General features: G+C 36.0%; 1 protein-coding gene across 12 annotated transcripts in view; it reads left to right on the top strand.

Moving 5' to 3' along the window:
• The window catches only part of Pdlim5 (PDZ and LIM domain 5), a 158,466-nt gene that overhangs the window by 70,946 nt on the left and 66,589 nt on the right, over positions 1 to 20,931 (top strand). For 3 of the 12 annotated variants that reach the window (XM_076933315.1, XM_034499503.2, XM_076933318.1), the window contains exons 4-5: positions 11,842 to 11,884; positions 14,090 to 14,181. In XM_076933315.1, the coding sequence (XP_076789430.1) occupies positions 11,842 to 11,884; positions 14,090 to 14,181 (135 nt within the window). Of the gene's footprint in view, positions 1 to 11,841; positions 11,885 to 13,762; positions 14,182 to 16,783; positions 16,801 to 19,994; positions 20,010 to 20,931 lie in introns of all 12 variants that reach the window. The other 9 variants (XM_076933313.1, XM_034499500.2, XM_034499505.2 and 6 more) reach the window with 4 other exon arrangements.

Raw genomic sequence — 20,931 nt, 5'->3', positions numbered from 1 at the left:
GATCAGAATGCAAGTTCAGTTTGCTGTAAATATGGATTCCATCATTAATTGAGTTATGTAGCTCACCACAGCCTTGGGTGTGGTCAGAGAACACAGCTGCTGCTTTGATCTCTAATTGTTACATTTTATTGCCATGTATGATGGGGCCTCTGGGTTATTACTAGTTATGCAAATGAAAGAGAAGAACATGTTGGTATACATAGATGGTTTTGGCTTTTGTTGTTTGTACCATCATAACTTTTTTGTTCATAAAACTTAAAGCAGTTGGAAGTCCTTTCAGAGAAGGATTTAACATTGCAGATTTCTTCTTTTTCTTCTTTTTTTTTTTTTTTTTTTTTTTTTTTTTTTTTTTTTTTGGTTTTTCGAGACAGGGTTTCTCTGTGTAGCCCTGGCTGTCCTGGAACTCACTCTGTAGACCAGGCTGGCCTCAAACTCAGAAATCCGCCTGCCTCTGCCTCCCAAGTGCTGGGATTAAAGGCGTGCGCCTTCAGATTTCTTCATAGGGATCAGTAGTAATGCATGTTTTCTCATCAGTCCTGTGATAGCTTTTTTTTTTTTTTTTTATCATTTCTTTTATTTTTTAAATGATAGTATAATGCATTATTCCTACTCCCCCTTCCTCCCTCAAAGCCCTCCTACATATCCTTTTTTGTTCTCTTTCAAATTCATGACCTCTTTTTCCCTCTTCCTCTCCCTCCCCCTGCCCCTCCTCCTCCCTGTCCCTGTCCCTGTCTCTGTCTCTCTCACTCATATTCCTAAATACACGAATACAGGCTACCTAGCCTGTGTAACGCTGTAGGTATGCTTTCAGTGCTGACCATTTGGTATTGAATAACCATTTGGTGTCCTCTTCCCTGGGGAACATTTTCTTGTCTATATGGACTCTATTTCCAATTGCTGAACTGCTTTTAGAGCCATCATAGGCCATCCAGAGGCCACATCCATAGGCCATATTGCCCTGAAACATTGTCTCAGATAGCAAGTGCACATTACTGTATGCCATGGGCTCCCAAGTGATTTTCTTGTATCTAGGGCTCATATGAAACCCAAGAGTATAGAAGAGAGCTAGTGAATTCCCATTGTTCAGAAGCACTGTTTTCTTTTATATACTGCTATAGACAGGAACACAGCCACTACAACTCTGCTTGTGTAGAAGACAGAACATGAGTCTTATCTGAGGACTTAGGGATCATTCTTCATGTTTGGATGATTTGGACTCTGTCATCTTCCATCACTACCATACTTCTCTTATTGTTACATCAGCAAGAACTAATACTTTCTAAAACAACACTACTGGTGAGGTGGCTTTTACAGGGTTGTATTGTTTAGTGTTAAAGTCTTCTCTTATAAAAGACAAGATTCTAGAATAAAGTTATAGCTGACACTTGTATTTGGTTTTCAATTCATAAAAGTTGATAAATACAGCTGACACTATGGCAGACTTTACTTTTGTGGCAAATAACTTCACGTCATTTTCTTTTAGTTTACCATTGTTATTATTCCATTTTGATTGAACAGTCAGTAAATGGAGGACATAGAGTTAGAATCTAGGCAATCTGCTCTTAAACCGGGTGCTATCCTGGATAGTTTAAGGGCTATGATAATGCTTTATCAAACCAACCAGGTAAAGATGGATAATTAAAAAAATAGTTGCTTATCCTTGATGACCTTGTAAGTACCTGATTTATTTAGTAGTCTGTTCTGGTTCTTTCTGCTTATCCTGTCTTAAAAATAAATAGGTATAAAAAGTAAAGCAGTTAGCTAATATAGACATATTATCAGGGTGAAAAAAAAGAAAAGAGAACAAAAACTATGATACAGTTTATGAGATGGCGATGCTAGTGTTCTCAAGAGCCTGAGAGGGAGGGCTTGAGGGCCGTTTGGTCTTGTCGTCCTCCACCCAAGAAGTTCTGAAGCAGCAACACTGGTCCTGGGTGGCCATCAACACTTTAAGTTACACAGCTCCACTGTAAAGAGTGTGCACGCTTAGTATTTGGCAAGAACATTTAAAAATAATTGATTTATTTTATGTGCATGGGTGTTTGGCCTACATGTATGTCTGTGTACCATGTGCGTGGCTGGTTGCCCAGTGAGGCTAGAAGAAGGATTCTGATCCCTGGAACTAGAGTGGCAGGCCACTGTTAGCCACCCTGCAGATACTGATGATAGAGCTTGGGTCCTCTGGGAGAGGAGCCAGTGCTCTTAACCTAGGAGCCATCTGTCCTGCCCCAAGAAGATTTTTTTTTTTTTTAATACAGTGATGAAAACAGTAAAAGTCAAAATGGTTTTGAAAAAAGAATGGCTATCTTGAGAGAAAAAAAGGAAGTTTGAAAAGTTAAATAAGCGTGTTGGTTTGTTATAAATGCTTCATTAGCGATTACAGGACAGAGCACATTGGTCTGCTTTGTTCCTCCCTCACCTTTTGAGAGCCCACAGGGAGAGGAAATTAACATAGTAGGCATCTCCTAGTCTCATCCTTCTGCAAGTCTTTCTAGAGATTATAGTGACATTGTTAGAAGAACATCAGGGTGGAGGGGGTGCTTTTCTTCCTCGAAAGAGAACTACATAAGTTAGCCATCTTAAAATCAGTGTGGCCTGTCTACACTTTCAGACAGGAAATCTCTGTTTATTTAGTTAAGCATTATGTGTCCCCGCTAAAGGTCATTATTGTAGGAACAACACATGTGATCTTTAGTTGTTGTTTGTATTCTTGGTAGTTATGTCAGAATTAGATTTGGCAGGATGAGCTTTGAAGACACATCCTGAGGAGAATCTTCTGTTGCTCAGGGTGCTGTTACATTTATTTCTTTTGTGCATTTGAGTAATGCACAAAGTCATATTCTTTAGAAGTTAAAACTATTTTGCTGTACAGGGGTACTATTTCAGAACAACATTGTGAATACATATTAGTGTGTGACTGCTGTTATCCAGAGTTACAGTTTCTTAAATGGCTATAAAACTGTCTCAGATCTCTGCCTTTTCTCAGCTCTCTGCCTTTGCATCTGGATTAATGCTTATCATTCACTTCATAGGCCCAAGACCAATATTCCCACACTGTGGGTCATGCATGAAAATGTGTATTTTATTGGTTTGTACTTTGACTAAGTAGATCGTGACATTAAATATACATCTTAGTATACATTGTGATAAAGCTGGAAATAGTTGTTCAGGGCAAAACTCTTAAGTTATCCATGAGCCCTGGACAGGTTGCACTGTGACATTTTTGTCACTGGTCTCAATAGACAAATATGAATAGATCACAAAAGACTTAGTAATGTTTAAAGGTGTTTGCTATTTCAATTAAGTTTTCCTTTGTTAGGTTTAGATTTTATTGTTACTTGGATTAATTTGAAATTCAATAGTGAGGCTGCTGGATAAGCTACTGCTTAACCACAAATGAAAAGGAGGAACTGATGTTGAAACTTAAGCAAAGATTAGGCCTTGCCTACCTGTGCCCACAAACACTGTATTCTGCAGTTTCAAGCATCTTCAGTGGGGGTGTTTACCTCTAGATTAAAACAAAAATTTTAACTCACCCATTATTTTTTTAACTGTTAATTCAGTGGAAAAAGCTGAGCTCTAACAAATTAAAAAAATTCATGTTGTATGTTCTTTACAAAAACAGCAGATCAAATGTATGCCTAATAAGGCTATGTTGGATACCGGAATGCTTATCCCTTTAAATTTTACTAAAATACCAAAAATACCCTCTCTCTAAAAGTTCGTGATGAATGTGTTTTGCCTGGACAAGAATAGCAAAGAGGATGTGTATGGAGAAAGTGAGTGGCAGACAGTCCTGACCTTAGTGCTGGGCAGGGCACACAGGCTCCCTGTGAGCTTGGCCACACTCCAGGGAACCACGATGCTAGCAAGGCAATGAGCAGACTGCAGCTTTGTTGTTAACCTAAATTTAGAATTTTGGTTACTGATTTGTCCTGCTTCTTAGCTTCTTAGAAGTGCTCTTAATACAGAAGAGTTTTGACCAAAAAAAAAAAAAAAAAAAAAAAAAAAAAAATTGATATCCTTTTGGGACTCTGAGGTTTGTTTTTGTTTTTGTTTTTTTTTTTTTGTTTTTTTTTTTAACAAAGAATAAGCTAGTTTTCAAGTTACAAATTGTGGCTGCCTGTGCCATCTCATGACTCTCAGCTAGCAACTGATTTCACAGGGGTTTTCCTGAGAAGCTAGTTAACTTTATCCCTAGCTTAAAGTCTGTAGAACTAGTTATGGCTATTTGTATTGCTGCTTTCTGTTGTAATATGAACCATCTCCTTCATGTGAGTGCTGTAGCACTGTGCACTGGGACAGTAGATGAGAAGATGGAGAAGCACAAATCCAATTCTTCCTATGGTACAAGCACATTGTTTGCTTGGCAACCTCATTATTTTAATGTTGAATATAATTTTTATATTTTATATTATGAAATGTGAAGATAAAATATTTTTCTGCTTTATAAAACTGTAAGGGAGGATTTTTCTCCGTTGTGTTTTTAATAAACTAAAGATATTAATGCCTATGGTTGATACAAAATAAAGTATAGACTTGGGCAGTAAGCATGGGAATCACGCTGGTCAACCATTTTCATGAAAGAACGCAGTATATCCTTCCACTTGTTCTCTTAGCATATCTTGAAACTGTTGCTAGTAGTTAAAGTGTGTGAGTCTGTGTAGAAAACAAGGCTATAAGAAATGAACTGAGGTGCAGAATAGCAAGGTTGAAAATCGGCTGCAATCAAACCTAGCCTCTCACCAGATTTCTGGAATCATTGCCTAGGTGTGTGCATTTCTTATGAATGGTGGTTTGGAAGTATAGATTCATTTACCAGCCTTGTGAAAGTTTGAAATCGAGGTGGTAAGAGGATTAACATGCTAAAAACCTACCACCTACAGAAGAATAATGAAAGTTTCTCATTTTCTATACCTTATCACTTACTGGACCTTCTAAAATGATTTTTATCATTTGCAGAATGATTCTGAGCTTAGAAACCCAAACAGCCATGGTTATGTAGTAGTTCCAAAAAAGTTTGTTAATGTCAAAACTTTAAGCCACCTGTGGCCACACATCTGTTATCCCAGAACTTAAGAACACAAAGCATGGAGATTGAGTACTTAAGGCTAGCCTGTGAAACGATGTGTAAAACATGTACGCGCGCGCGTGCGTGCACACCGCCCCCCCCAAATCTATATGGAAGCTGACAAACTGTTTCTTAAAATCTGAGAATAGTCCACACTTTGCTTGTATGAATAAAGTTTTATTGACACATACTTATTCTTATTGGTCCAGGTTTTCTCTTTCTACAATGACAAAACTAAATAGTTGAATTAGAGCCCATATGACCGACAGAGCCTATATTGTTTGCTGTCTTGTTCTTGTCAATAAAGTTTGCTGTTCTTAATGCAATTAGACATGTACTTTACTCTTTATATAAAACCATTTATTGAAATGGTGCTTTTACATAATGAAATTTCATAGTAAAACTGGATTACCGTGAACTTTAAAATTCCTTTTATTTAACCTTTAGCACATCTCTGATCTATCTATATATCTATCTGTCTACCTACCTACCTACTTACCTACCTACGTACCTATGTATCTGTGTATCTATCTATATATCTATCATCTATATATCTTACATTTCTTAAGACATAAACGCTTTTGTAAAGCCCAACTGGAAAAGGTCACTTTCCCCTTACGTTACCCTGAGGTTGTTTTTAGTGTGGATAAACAGTACAGTGGGCAGGTAGACTTTTTCCTTTAGAAAATATTATTGTGGAAATAAATGTAAAGTACAATTTTTCTTCATCTGAACTAGAGAACATAGTGAAAATCTGCACATAAATTAAAAAGAGCTGTAAGATATACATGGGTACATGATAAAATATAAAACGTGTGAGAGTGAGAGTTACCAAGTTACTGAAACGTGTGAGAGTGAGAGTTACATGCAAGTTACTGAAGCTAGTTAAATTCATCAGCGAATAGGGTTGAATTTCCCAGGATTGTGTAAACTGAACCTCAATTATAGAAAGGAAGAAAGGCTTGGCCCAGAGGTGGTTCTGAGACTGATATATCAGAAGGTGGGAAAATGAGAACATAGGTGATAAAGTTATTACCCGTCCAAATTATTTTGATATATCTAGACTTTCTGTCTGAAAATTTGAGTATTACAGGGTGGCAAAGGTTCTTAATTCACTGTTGAGCTCATAGGAATACTGGCCTTAATATTTGTATTTAGTCTTTTAAAATTTAGCCTGCTAACTACTAATCCTGGCTTCTTTTTCCCCCATTGGTGAAATAACAAAATCATTAGGTTTGAGAGCTTAGCTGAATTAACTTCCGCCCTCCCTTCCCCTTACCTTCCTCCCATTTATCTATTCATCCATCCATCCATCCATCCCTCCATCCACCCATCAGCTCTCTAGCTTGATTTATAACTAGTTGGTTAAAATTGGTCTCAAATCTTTTATCAACTGCTATAATCACTTCACAAGGAAAATTGCAGCAAATGATCTCAATAGAAGCAGTTACGAGGAGATAGCTCCCTGTCCTTGCTATCTCAGAGCCACACTTGATTTCCAGCTATGTGCAGGCACAAGGACAAGACCCTAGCTAGATACATGGCCAAAGCAGTTGCCGTGTCCCTGTTCCCTCTTTCTTTATCTGTGCATAGGTAGTCCATCCACGTTTGTGCTCCTTCTAGGGCCGAGCAATGTGTTTTACTTGTTTCTGTAGTCATGAAAGATGTGAAGAAAGAGAGAAAGCATTTGCATAGCACATCTAAGGAGAGCTTTTGATAAACTGAGGGATGTTATCTTTGATACATAACTATGTTGTACTTTTATTTATAGGAGATATTTTTCAAGTAATTTGGAAAAGGCCAGTGAAGCATGACCACAAGTGTTCAATGCTCAGTGTCTGAGGACAGTGAAGTTCAGAGGGCTCGCTCTATAAGAGGCGTCCGTTTGCACTCTTGCATGTTTGCTTTCTTTCAAGTTTGGACTTGCTTTGTTATTATAAATTGACATCTTCATAATTAAAGTGATTAATGATGTGCCTTAGTGTTTATGGGTCCTGAGGTCGAGAGGTCCAAAGATGGCCATGCTGTGGGAAATTTAGAGCTCACTGCATAGAAGATGAACCAGATGCCTCATCCTTTCTGCATGGCCGTTTGTGAGTTAAATGTTAGATGGGGTTAAGGATACACACACTATTGAAAGTAATGTAAATTAATCTTTATCCACATAGTTCTGTTGCCTGATTCCTTGTTCTTAAACATTATCATGGAAATTTACTGGCTACTTTTTAAAATAAAAGCTACTTGGTTTTGTAAAGCAGTATTGGAAAATGCACTAGGTAAAAACATGACTTAAATATTGGCCCTTCGGTGTTCAGAGTTGCAGTTTTGCGTTATTCTTTTGAATCTAATTCATGACTGACCCATTGCTAAATGAAGACCATTCCTTTATATTCTTCATTCTAACTAGAACATCACAGTTCTAGAGTTTTAACAGGTCTCTTATAACTGCAAAGTCCTTTCAACTGTTAAGCTGGAAACCCTGAAACTGGTTATATATATCAATTCAGGGATTTTGCTTTCAGAAACTTCTTTTATTAAAAAAAAAAAAAAACCTAAAAAACAACCACACAAACAAACAAACAAACAAAAAACGAAGCAACTTTCAAAAGCTTGTTCTAGCCACAGGGACAGCTTTGTTCTTTGCATTCCATGTACTGGGGATAGACTCAGCCAAGGCAGTGGTATCTCCCCGTCCAGGCTTACCCTTGTCAGGGCTTCCCACTAAGGAGAGAGAACAAGAAGCCAATTGTTGGCCATGGCACTGTGCCATTGTCAGGAAACTCACCCTGCACAAGAGGGACTCACGGTCTCTGCTGTCGAAAGGGAGAGGCAATATTTTATGATTTTCTTTTTAATCCTTATACTACAATCTCTAAATATTCATTTGTTTAAATACCTTAAATTTACTCTCTTCTAGGTAATCTGTGACAGTGCTAAAAGAGAAAAGGCTTACTGTTTTTCAAACTTAAGGAAAGATAATTATAATAAATTTAAGTTTGGCAAATTATTTTTTATATCCATATGTTAGGGCTTTCTCCACAGAGCATGCTGAATACATATATTCATCGATATATTTGATGAAGGAAATAAAACTTCCTTCTTTAAGCATGGTCAAATATGTTTCAGACACGATATCTTAGGTATCTTATTGAACATAAAGTTTAAGAGAGTATAAGTGAAACAAGAAAGATAATTTGTATAATCAGTTTCTTTTAGATTATGTATTATGAAGGTTTATGATTGTATATTTTAATATTTCTTTCCTTTAATTTTATCTACTACTCCTGGGAAACTTAAGTAAACATTTCAGACATTGCAAAGATCTGGTCATTCTTTAAATATTTATTTTAAATGATGTTTCCCAAGCCTTACCCTCAGCTCTACTCTTGAGAATTATTCCTAAATAAAAAGCTGCCTTTCAACTATGTGTGTATGGCAATCTGTAGTATTTTCTTTAGGTATTTTAAGACTTGTGATTGAAATGATGTATAACTTGGGCCTTCATTTTTTTCCCACATATCTTTCATAATAGAAGGCTTTATTTATTTTTTTACAAGATAGTTTACTATAAAATAAGCTTTGAGAAAGTTTTTCTTATTATAAAAAAACATGTATTCATTGTATATATTAGGGAAGAGGTACTTGAAAGAGTATCATTTAAATAGAACCTTTTCTGAAATGTTTTCTGAAATGTTGCTAACAATATTGGTCCTTTTTAGGTATATCACTAACATTGTAGGAAGCATTTTATCATACAGTACCAAAATGAAAAAAAATTTTAAGAAGGATTTTAGGGGTAAAAAGGGAAACTTTATTGACCTAACCTACAAATTTACTTGGAAGGCAAAGTAAAGCATTTTAACAGAATATTTCAAACTTTTGCTGAAAATTTGAACTTCAATAAATACTTAGATGTCACATGATGTTAAGGATATAAGAACTATAAGAATATATTGGCATGTAAGAAAACTTTTCTCAGAATTTAATAATTCTATGGTTCCTTCTTTGCTTAATGTTTACAACAAGGAAGCTGACTTTTATTGCACTTTGTGGTATATCAGCTGCTTCATTTGGCTTGTAATTATATGCTGATCTATTTTTCCACACAGTAAGATGTCTGTGTAATGGACCCACCCTGGGATTTTGAGGACATGTTGCCAGTCTTCCTAAAATGCTTATCTTACTTCTTGTGAAGCCTTGTTAGAAGGCAAATAGGGGATGTTCTGATTTTTTTTATAAGTTCAATTTTTTTTCAAATACTAAATTTATAGAGCTTTTAGTTAATAAAGTATGTTTAGATTCATTCTGAACATGATAAGTTGTAGGACAACAAAATTAGTGCAGATATAGATATGTGCCTTTGTGTTGTCAACACTACTTAGATTGGAGGGAACTCTATAAAAATGAAGGGATTTGTTTTATCTATGTAGGGTATCTATATTCATCTTGACTGTGGCAGCCCGGTAACTGTTCATTGAATTTTTTTTTTCTCATTGTGATACTGAGGATTAGACCAAGGACCTTACTCATGGTGGGCGAGCTGAGCTGAACTCCACCCCAGCCATGTAGCATGACCTTTGTTTACCCATCACATTGCTAGACATGCTCCCTGAATCTTAACACATCCGGATGAAAAAGGATATTGGCTTCTCTATTTTGACAACCTTTCAGTAATGTCTTGGGTGGTTTTAATGAGTAGATCCTTTGCGATTAAATTGGACTGTGAAATTCCTAGGAAGATTCCATTGCTCTGGACTTCAACTTGTTCTTTGTTGAAATAACCCTGCAAGTTAAAGAGAAGTTGTTTGAGAGAATACATGGAAAGTTGTGCAACAGTACAGGGTATAACCTGTACTATAGTAGCTGAGTGTTAGTATCCACTGTGGCCTTTCTTTAGGCTAGTCAACTATTCTGTTGGTGCTTGTAGTGAGATTAGTTGTTGTTGGAAAATTTAGCTGCAGCTAAATTGTTAATTAGGGCTCATTACTAGGATATGTTTATCCAGAGACTGTTCTAGGTTATTTGCACTCTATTGTCTATTTAAATAAAACAACCTCATGTTTTATATAATAAAATTATTATAAATTACTATTTACCTACCATTCTTACATTCTTCAAATTCCACTCCGATGAGGCTTGCTCTTGATATATTAAAAACTAACTTGCAGTGAGGAAATAGAGAAGGAGTGGGTGGGGAAGAAAGGGAGGTCAGTTTGATCAGAACACATTATATACTTGTGTACAATTCTCAACCAGTTCTTTAAAAAAGAAAAAAGAACACTTTAAAATCAAGGAAATATCATTTAAGGTATCAGCTTTCTCAATTGTTAGTGCAGACAGATACCATACTATAAAGTGTAGCAGCAGGGAGCGCAACTCCAATAATCCTAAGCAATTTACTTGAACTGTGAAGCTCCTGTTTTGAAAGGTGCAGATAATCATAGTTTTGTTTTATAAGATAAGATAGTTGCTCTAGACCAATTATTGTTGCTGTTTAGCTCACTATACCAAAAAGGCACACAGACAAACTAAGAACAGGCTAACAGTATCAATCCACTTGAAATAAAAATAGTCGTCACATGCCTGGAGTTTTGTCAGATGTTCCTTGGACTTTCCCCTGCACATTCATTATTTGTAATGTATTACCTGCCAGGTGCTGCACTGACATATGGGTAAAAACAGGACAAGGCGTTGACTTTACCAAAAGTATTGATCTGGTGAATTAATTGAACTTGGTCTTTAACATGATATAGCAGTTACTTTTCTCATTGCTCTGACGCACTACACCGGCAAAAAGTTTAGGAAGGAAGAGTGTATTGTGGCTCACAATTTGAGGATAGGGTCCCTCTTAGAGGGGAAGGTATGGTGGCCTGACCTTGAAGTAGCTGATCACATTACATCTAACGAGGAACCACAGGTGATGGTTTCTGCACACGACTCATTTTCTCTTTTTCTTCAGTCTAGGACTTCTGCCCATGGGATGATGTTTCCCATAGATAAGATGTCTCTTCCCACCTCAGTTACCCTAAGCCAGATAATCTCTCACAGACATGCTCAGACACATGTCTCCTAGGGGAGTCTACTATAAAGTTGACAGTTGATACACATTAACTTGTATAGTGTTTAAGACTATAAATTAGAAGTAAATTACTTTATTAAGGACCTTCGTTCTGTCTAAATATAATTGTTAACTTTCAGAAAGGGACCACTGTCTGTAGATGTTCTCATGAATGTTAGGAGAAAAACACAGCTACTTCTGGAAATCAAGATTCAGGCTGGGTTATTGAAGAACTGCTCAAGGATCAGGACGTCACGCTATTTTACCTTTTAATGTGAGGATTGCCTTAACTTAAGGGTTAAAAGCACAGGTACGATAGCAAACAGAATCAGTATTTTTTTCCTCATTTGAGCTTGTAGAATTAGAAAGACTAGTAAACCTTTCGGTGTATAAGAATAATGGATTTTGCAACAGTGACTCTAATTACATGATCTAATTAGGTTAATCCAAGCACTCCAGAGGCAGAGGTAGGATCTTTGAGTTAGAGGCCAGTCTGATCTACATAGTGAGCTCCTGGAGAGCCAGGGCTACACAGAGAAACCCTGTTTCAAAAAAGAGCCAAAAAAAAAAAAAAATGTGAATAATGAAAACTGATTTATAAAGGTATTAATTTTGCTTATTTAATATCTTAAAGTACATAACTAGTAAAATTCTGTTGATGCCATTTGTAAATTGCAAGAGAATCAGGACTTTTTTCTTCTTTCCCCTCCAGAGCTTCTGCTGCAGCCAAGTCTGAGCCAGTTGCTGTCCAAAAGGTATGTTTCTTGTTCAGCATCACTAGGCTCAGTCTATCTTGAGCCATTGTTCTTGTCTCAGGTTATAACAACGTTTAGTTTATAGTCTCAACACAGTTTTACTTGTTCTTTCCCATAAAAAACAAAGAGGGAAATAGAAACTGGAACTTACAACGTTACTATATTAGTCAAGGTTCTCAGAGGAACAGGACTTATAGAACAGATATGTATGTAAATGTATATGTTACAAAGGAGATTTGTTAGAATAGCTTTCAGCTAGTGCAACAATAGGTATCTACCAAACAGCGGGTCCAAGAATCCAGTAGTTGTTCAGTTCACAGGCTGGGTTTCTCAGCTGATCTTTAGTACACACTGGAATATGGAAGAAATAGGCTCTAATGAGAAGGGATGGACTTGTTAGCAAGGCAAGAGCAAATCAGGCAAGAGAAGTTTCCTTCTTCCATGTTCTTTATACCATCAGAAGGTATGGCCCAGATTAAAGGTGGGTCTTTCCACCTCAAGGATTAAAATTGCTTCTGCTTCTGTTTTAGTTAACTCTAGATGCAGTCAAGTTAACAACCAAGAGTAGCCATCACAGCTACTATTTGTAATTTTTATGAAACATTATTTCCAAGCCCCTATATTGTCCATAATGCATGTCCAAATTCCTTTGTATTTATTCTTAATTTTTTTTTATATTTACCCATCTATTTTCTAAAATCCATTATAGTTACCCAAAGTGAACATCACCCCATTCCGTTGTGTTCTTGGATTAGGTTATTGGCAAATGCCCTGTTTTTTATCCTACATTCTCATATTATTCCAAGCCAGTTTTTTTTTTTTTTTTTAAGTAATTGATTTATACTGTTTAAAGTTTTTCTTCCTTATTTTTTGGCAGAGTATTTAGTTGTTCATTTAATTGACTTCTTTCAGATCTAACTCATTATTGCCCTTTTTCTTGTAATTAAGCATTGGAGTTACCTGTATATACTTTCTTAAAGATCTGATCTGATTTTCTTTTGGGGTAGTAGAGTGAAAGTGTTTTTTTGTTTTGTGTTGTAGAAATATAATTTTATTTTAAAGGAGCAAGCTTTGAATATGCATCCAGATAAGGTTTTACTAATTCTGGTGATTTTTAGAAGAAATGGTTTTTCTTATTAGTCTTTGGCTCCTGGCAATGAGGAAATATGTAAGATCATGCTTTTTTTCTCATGAGACTTAAATATTTTATTTTGGAAAAGAGGAAAGAATTTTATTTTATCTTCAAATAATATCTTAACACACCCAGGGAAGGAAACGGAGTGGTTCCTAGGAAGAACACAGGATGATTGTTCTTTGTTCGTCTGTTTTACATCCCTGCCCCATTTCTTTACTCATAATAACTGCATAACACATACTTTTGAGTTAGGTGAATTTCCTTAATTGAAGAGTTTAAAACTTGGTGCGTTTCATGACTCAAGTAATTACACCGTGGGGAGAAATAAAATATGTTAGTAAGATGGAATTATAATTGAGGCTTTGGGTATTTTAAAAATAAAATGTTTCAGTTAGTAGTAGTTTGTTTATGTGGAGTAAAATTATTCATTTAAAATACATCTAAGTTGACATTTAATGAAGGCCTGTAGGGTACTTTTGCTGGTTTTTCTGCTCTGTTTTTAAGTATTTTGGAATGTTAATTTTTATAAATGAAAATGTGTTTCTTTTATGCATTAGAGTTATGCATGGTGAGCCCAGTTAGAATGCATGCTATGCTATATCAACTCATTGTTTTTCTTGAAGACATATTTAAGCTGCTAACATAGTGTTTGTCCTTTTAAAGTCAGCTGTATGTTTTTGCGCTTAATGTATGTTGCATGTGTTTTGTGTGTTTTTGTATATATTTATTTTTATTTCACATAGGGTGAACCTAAGGAAGTAGTTAAGCCTGTGCCCATTACATCTCCTGCTGTATCCAAAGTCACTTCCACAACCAACATGGCCTACAATAAAGCACCACGGCCCTTTGGTTCTGTGTCTTCACCAAAAGTCACATCCATCCCATCACCATCGTCTGCGTTCACCCCAGCCCATGCCGCCACTTCATCACATGCTTCCCCTCCACCTGTGGCCGCTGTCACTCCCCCCACACTTTCTGCATCCGGACTGCATGTTAGTGCCAATCTTAGTGCTGACCAGTGTTCATCTCCACCAAACACTGGTAAACCTGCAGTTAATGTCCCACGGCAGCCCACAGTCACCAGCGTGTGTTCCGAGTCTGCTCAGGAGCTAGCAGAGGGACAGCGAAGAGGATCCCAGGGTGACATTAAGCAGCAAAATGGGTAGGTGGTCCTGGGTGGTTTTTGTTCTTTTCAAAACTCTTCTTTCAGGTAATTTCCAGGAAACAATGTCCTTTCTCCTCAGCTGTTCTTTGAAGGAAGATGAAATTCTATTCGCTACACTAACAGTGGGCTTCATTTATTTACAAAGCACTGTGCAAAGCAGTTACAAGTTAATTATGCATTTTGGTATGTTCTGAGCACGTAACATACTCTTCAACTTGGTGCATCAAGTTCCTACAGTGTTGAGCAGCTGGCACTTATAATGCAAGGCAAATCTATCTTTCCTTCTTTCTCAAAACTTTCTTTTTTTTTTTTTTATCACCAAAGGTGGTTTAAGCAGTGGGATTGTAATTGTTCTCAGCATATCTACACCTCCTCAAGGAGAGAGGAAATGAGTTTGTATTGATTTTTCCCTCCAGGAAATAGTCAAGAAAGCTGAAAACAAATCACTTCTGACTCACATCTCTCCATAAGACAGCTTAGCACATTTAGGGGTTACATTTTAAAAACTGTCTTGAGCATATTAAATTATTCAAAGCCCCAAGATTTAAGGTTGCATATATGCTTTGGAAGCTGTTATTTCTAGGTAGCTAATTTATTTCCTTTAGAATTCAGTGAAGTTATTTGCAGGCAAATGATCTATGTACAATTTTTAGTTGGATTTGTTGCGACAAAATGTACTCTTAAAGGGAAATACTATGCACTTGTGATGGGCTTTGCCGATGCAAGTCTCCAGGAAATTTATAATTAAAATAATTGTGTATAGACCCATTCTGAGAGATCTAACCCGTCTGGAATGTTAACTCACTTAATGAAGAGGACGTGCTTTCTGTAGTGTTGTTGCCATGGCAGCTCCTGGGCTTTGAAAGAGGAGGTGGCAAGGCTCCAGACTGCTGCTGAGGGAGCAAGAAGAGCCACTGGTCTGTTATATGTGGCTCTGTGGTCGTAGGTTTTTTTTTTTTTTTTTTTTTTTTTTTTTTTTTTTTTTTTTTTTTTTAAGTATTGATACAGACATTGAAGTTAATTAGTGCCCTTCAAAGAATGTTGTGTCTCCTTTATCCAAGGAAGAGAACATGGTTTTGTTTGTGGTATGTCTATTTTTTGACAATAGATACTAGAGTAATTAAACTGGGTAACCAGATGTTGCCTGTCAAATGCTTGTTCACAGAAAACTGAAGCACACGTTTACTGTATTTATTAAATTCTAGTTTGAGGAGACAGAAAGTCCATTGAAGGCAGACTGAAAACCTTTTAATACTTCTGGAAATTTTATAATAAAGTCTTTTTGAGGTAAAAGGAAAGTGAAATTTTGAAAAATTATTGAGCTTACAATGAACTTCAATTTGTGCTTGTTGCATATTTTCTTGGTAATTGAAGTCGAAATGATTTAGACCTTATTTCAGGCAGAAATGGCTGTGCTCTAGTTTCAGGACCTCAGTGGCAGACTCTTAATGAGTCTGCACATGCCTGGTGTTCAGCACAGTATAAAACTGAGGATAAAGGGGATTATTTCATGTTTTGCATCATTAACAAGCAAGCTACTGCTTTGCACTGGCAAACTGAAAGTGTTTAAAAATAGCTTGAATTCAAATGCTGTCCAGATGTTAGGACAGTAAGAACACAGTTTGTGTCGGGCAACACAGTTTGTTGGTGCCCGACTAATTCTAAGGCGGACATGTAGTGTTCTTTTTATTATTGCATTTTGATTGGAGAAATAAAAAGTCACATACTTGACTGGTCAGTCCTGGGTTCTCCTGAAGAGTTAGTTTTGTGGCATTGATGAGTACTTTCTCCATCTCAGGTGTTACCCTGTTTCTGTCAGATGTTTTACTGCTAGGCTTCCCAGATTTTTATGACATCAGTAAAACAAACCTCTTGTAAACTTGAGAGCTATTAGTCTTTATTAATTACTTTTAAAATAGCACATACCAATGACCAAATGTTTAAAAGTTTAAGAGGATACAGTTAAATAAATGGCTAGGTTCTCTTTTCCTCAAAGCATCAGAACTTCTGGTTTTTAAGTGATTTGAAATGATTGGCTAATTTGCCACTTTCATGGGTATTCCCACCCACATTTGTGTTGAATCAACAAAGAAGAGACAAAAGCAAGTGCTTATTGCATCATTATTAAGATAGAAACTAGCTATTCCCTATGTAGCAAGGAGTCTGGCTAGCATACTGTTGGTTCTGAGAGTAACTTTTAACAGCTACGTAACTACTCTTGTAACTAATAATGATTAAGGCCTCTTAAAGGAAATTTAAATCCACCTTCTGTGTATAAATTATTGTTCTTGGCGTGCTGCTCCTGTCTGCTGCCCTTTTACTCCACGAGGAGTAGAATAGGGTTCTATATTTCTGACTGGAAACAAGCTGTTTTACATGAAGTAGATGAACTGATGTACATTTCACTGTCCACATGTCCTGCATTATAATGTGCCACTGCTCAGTGGAGGTAAGTCATTTGTGTTTCCTCTATTAATTTCAATTTTCTTTGGCTGCAGCTTTAACAGTTTGTATGTGGTGTTTTGAAGAGTCGGCCTCAAAAGATCCAAAAATTAGTGGTGTATTCAAGTAATGGTTTAAAATGCTTTTCTCTTTACAGAAAACACACGTGACAAAGTTAGTATCTACGTACTGGAAAGCAGATATGGTGATTTATATATTAGTAAACAGCATGAGTGCTCAGCTTTTGCAAAAATCAACTTAATTTTGCAAAAGATTTGCTTAGAAAAAACATAGTGTTGTCAGTAAGTTTGGTTTGCGTTGCTCTGTTTTGGTGAATTGCCCTATAGTAGTAGTTGTATTGCTTATGCGGTATAAGCCATGTAAGATGGGTCAGGCTTGCTGTGCAGTGGGTAAACGCTGAAATGCTGGGGACAGTAACTCTAATCAGCCAGTCAACAATGTTACAAGATGAATATAAACTAAAAATTTTACCAAAAGCTGAATTATTTCCAAACTATTACCCCCTACAGATATCGAAAGCCAGTATTTCTTATATAAAATAAAAATCGTTCTGATTTTTCAGAGTATTAAATTAGAAAATGTTGCTGGCAGGTTTAGATATCTCTGTGTAGTGTGTTTGTATGTCAGTTTTGGAAAGTTCATTTGTTTTAAAATTATTCAAAAGACATAGTTAACAATTTGCTAAATGTTTCAGTTAGTAGATAGACATTGAAAACCTGGCATTTTTGTTTTTCTTAATTCATACCAACAGTAAACTGACTAGTGATGACTATCTCAGAAACTAGATTAAAACTAACTTGTTGTAACAACTTAGCATTTTTATATTAATTGAGCTATGATTATTTTGAACATATACAGAAATTTCTTTTATTAATACACTACAGTAAAATCTTTTTGGAAATCGGAAATTTCTATTGTCAGAAATATTCAAGAGAGTTAGCTGTTGAATTGTTAGAACACCTTCTTTCTATGCCTGCAATCTACTTATTAACCCCAGCACATTAGTAAGATCCGCAGACACTGTGAATTATTGTCAATTTAAAATTAACTGATTATACATAAAAACTGGCCAGTTAGTAGGCTGTACTGTAGCACATAATTTGTTTGGAAAAAACAGAAACATGGCATTTGAAATAAAAACAAATGGAAACATTTATATTAAATAGATAGCTTCAAAGGTAGAATTCAGATTCTTCATTAAGTTGTTGGATATTACTCTGTATTTTACTGTGTTTCTAATCTAAATACTTGATAACAATCCAAATCTAAGATTTGATCCTGAGCCAAATTTGGTTGTGCCCTCCATTATGTCACCTGTTGTCACTCAGACGTCTTTCTGTCATTTTTTTGTGTCTACTTCTGGGGACTGCAGACTCTGGTTGTGATTCTACCAGTGAGTTCATATGCTTAGGCTGTACCTCGAAAGCACCCTTCTTGAGTACTTGTGGAATATTTGCTCTTGACAACCAGTATTTGTACGGCTTTCAAATACTACATAAGCCCTTGAAAGAAGCCTGAAGGGCAGGAAGATCTTACTGTTGTAGAAAATGAGCCTTTTGTAGATGTACTTTTCCCATAACGTGGGAAATGGTCCGCTTAGCTAGTGCAGGTTACCTGCTATATATTCATATCTGTTTGAGCATATTTTCTAAAAAATGCGAAAATATTTGCTGATTATTCCAATGGATCTCTTTAGGTTGAAATTAGTCAGCTATCTGCTCATAGCTTTTAACACTGAACATTGCCTCCATAATTTCATGATAACACAAAACATTTCCTCTAAACTTTTAACTGTTGGAGTGTACATCAACAATTGTATGTAAGAGATTATGTTGCAAAGTGATATGCCTGCAATGTAGTGTTGAGAATGCTTTACTATAGCACTTCTCAACCTGTGGGTTGAGACCCCTTTGGGGTCAGTGCGTCAAATGACAATTTCTCCAGGGTTGCCTAAGAACATAGGAAAATACAAATATCTATATTACGATTCATGACAGTAGCAAAAGTATAGTTATGAAGTAGCTATGATTATAGTTTTATGGTTGGGGGCTACCACAACGTGACGACCTATGTTAATAGGGTCACAGCATTAATAAGGTTGAGAACCACTGCTTTACCCTGTGAGAAAAGAAGGGTAATACAGGGGAATCATCTTATTGCTGTGTCCAGTCTCATTTAGTGGAACTGAGTCTTCTGTTGTGTTTATGCTGAATCAACATATAGAAATACCATAGGTCTATCCAGTTATAACATTAAAGCTGATATGGTAGGTAGTTTCCCTCACTTTGTTTATAATGTATTTCTACTCTGTCTAAATTTTATTGCAGAGTCGAACCAGCATATAGAATTTACACTTGATTCTCTATCTCTACTGTAACACAGATGCATTTGTATTTAATAATTTTGTCCATGTTAAGTCATGTGAATGAATTGTATTTTAAAATTCCCCCTTTCAGGTATTAACTGAGTTCTTTTATCACATCAAATCAGATATACCTTTTTGAACAGTAATTTTATCCCCTGTAATAAAGAGCTATGTAATTCCCACACACTACTTCTGAGGTTCCTGGTGGTGGTCCTGGGTAGAAGGGAGATATGTTAACATTGATGAAGAGCCCACTATTCTAGTCTAGTCTAGTCTAGTCTAGTCTGCTGTCCTTTCTACATTTTCATCAATGGCTGTGTGAGAAAATTTAGTGTAACATTCTCTTATGTGATCAGGATGATTGATGGGAAGAGACTTTAGTTGCTATTAATATACTTCTATAATGTGAGGCTGAACAGTTTCGTTTCCGATTTTAAAATCCATTCTTAAACTGATTTCTAAGTGATATTTCAGTTTGCACTTCATTATGAGGAAAATAAGAGTGAGTTCATGCCAAAATATTTTTTCTAAAAACCTAGGCATTAAAAAAAAAAAACCAAAAAAAAAAAAAAAACAAAAAAAAAAAAAACAAAAAAACAAAAAAAAAAAAAAAAACAAAAATACATGGTTCCTTCTTGCTATTTAGGAATTAGGACTTGAACTAATACTAATACATAAAGTCGTTGTCAGTGTTTTGTGGGATAAAAGCAGCTATTAAGCCGTCGTTCTCATAGTAGCAGTGCAAGAGTTTTGGCTAACATGGCTCCTACTTGTCTTTGGTTCCATAATTATTTTGAAGCATGGTGTTTGTGTGCCATCTCTTAAATTGTTTCAGATTCTGCTGTTTCATTTTTTTTTTATCTCTCTCTCTCTCTTTTTTGTTTGTCTGTTTTCCATCTCTCCCATCTATGCTTCCTGTTACCCTGGGAACCTCCATGTCTTTCCTGTCATACCTTTCTTGTGCGTACTCTCTCTTCTCCAGTAACCCTGGCACTGCGTAAGTACCTACCTGATGGTTTGTCTTGTAATTTTCACCATTCTCTCTCTAACTTCCCAACTTACTATCCCACCAAATATTCTCAGGATCATCGCTTTGCAAGAATTTTCACATGTGTTAAGGAGTATTTGGCGGGGGCACTTTTCACACTAGAAGCCTTTATATGAATCCTGCCCGCATCCCCACAGTAGAAAATTTTAGTAAAGCTCACTGAAGGGAGTGACTAGCATTACAAGCAGCATGCCGTAGACTTAGAGATATAACTTAGGTGTCCCTTTTTTAGTATTGTTTTAAGAAATGACTATGGATAACCTTTCTAGTTTGAAGTTCTATATTTTGAAATATAATACTTGGTCCTGAAAGTTTAATTTTTTTCTATTTTCAAAGATTTAAAATATCTTAATTTTAAAAATATTTAATTTTAAAATCATTAATATTTTTAACATAGTCATCCTATTAAATTTTCACAATGAGGAAGCACTAGGTAAATGTTTAGAAATGCTTTGTTATTTAAACTGAGACTTTGAAGCTGTGGTGGTAATTGCCATGAGGTCTATGATATATTTTCTGTCAACATGTCATGGTAACTACTTCATGGTATTATATTAATATTCTTTATGTCTTACCTTGAAGCCATTGTTTCATGTCTTTATAGATGGAACTCATATAGAGGCTAAAGAAATCTTATTTACAAGACTCTAGATTCCATCCCCACAGTGCGTAGGCTGGGTGTGATGGCATACACTTATAATTCACTAAATATAATTAGTACTGGGGAGATGGGAACAAGAGAATCAGGGTTAGAGGATCAGCCTAAGATATGTATCAAGTTTTGAGGTCAGCCTGGAGTCCATGAGAACCTATCTAATAAAAGAACTTATTCTTGACATTATCTGCTCCAAAATTTTCAAGAACTTATATA

This window comes from Arvicanthis niloticus, chromosome 4 (genome assembly GCF_011762505.2).
Source record: "Arvicanthis niloticus isolate mArvNil1 chromosome 4, mArvNil1.pat.X, whole genome shotgun sequence".
NCBI lineage: Eukaryota > Metazoa > Chordata > Mammalia > Rodentia > Muridae > Arvicanthis > Arvicanthis niloticus.
The sequence above is the reverse complement of the archived record's forward strand: the minus strand, read 5'-3'. Positions and strand labels throughout refer to the sequence as shown.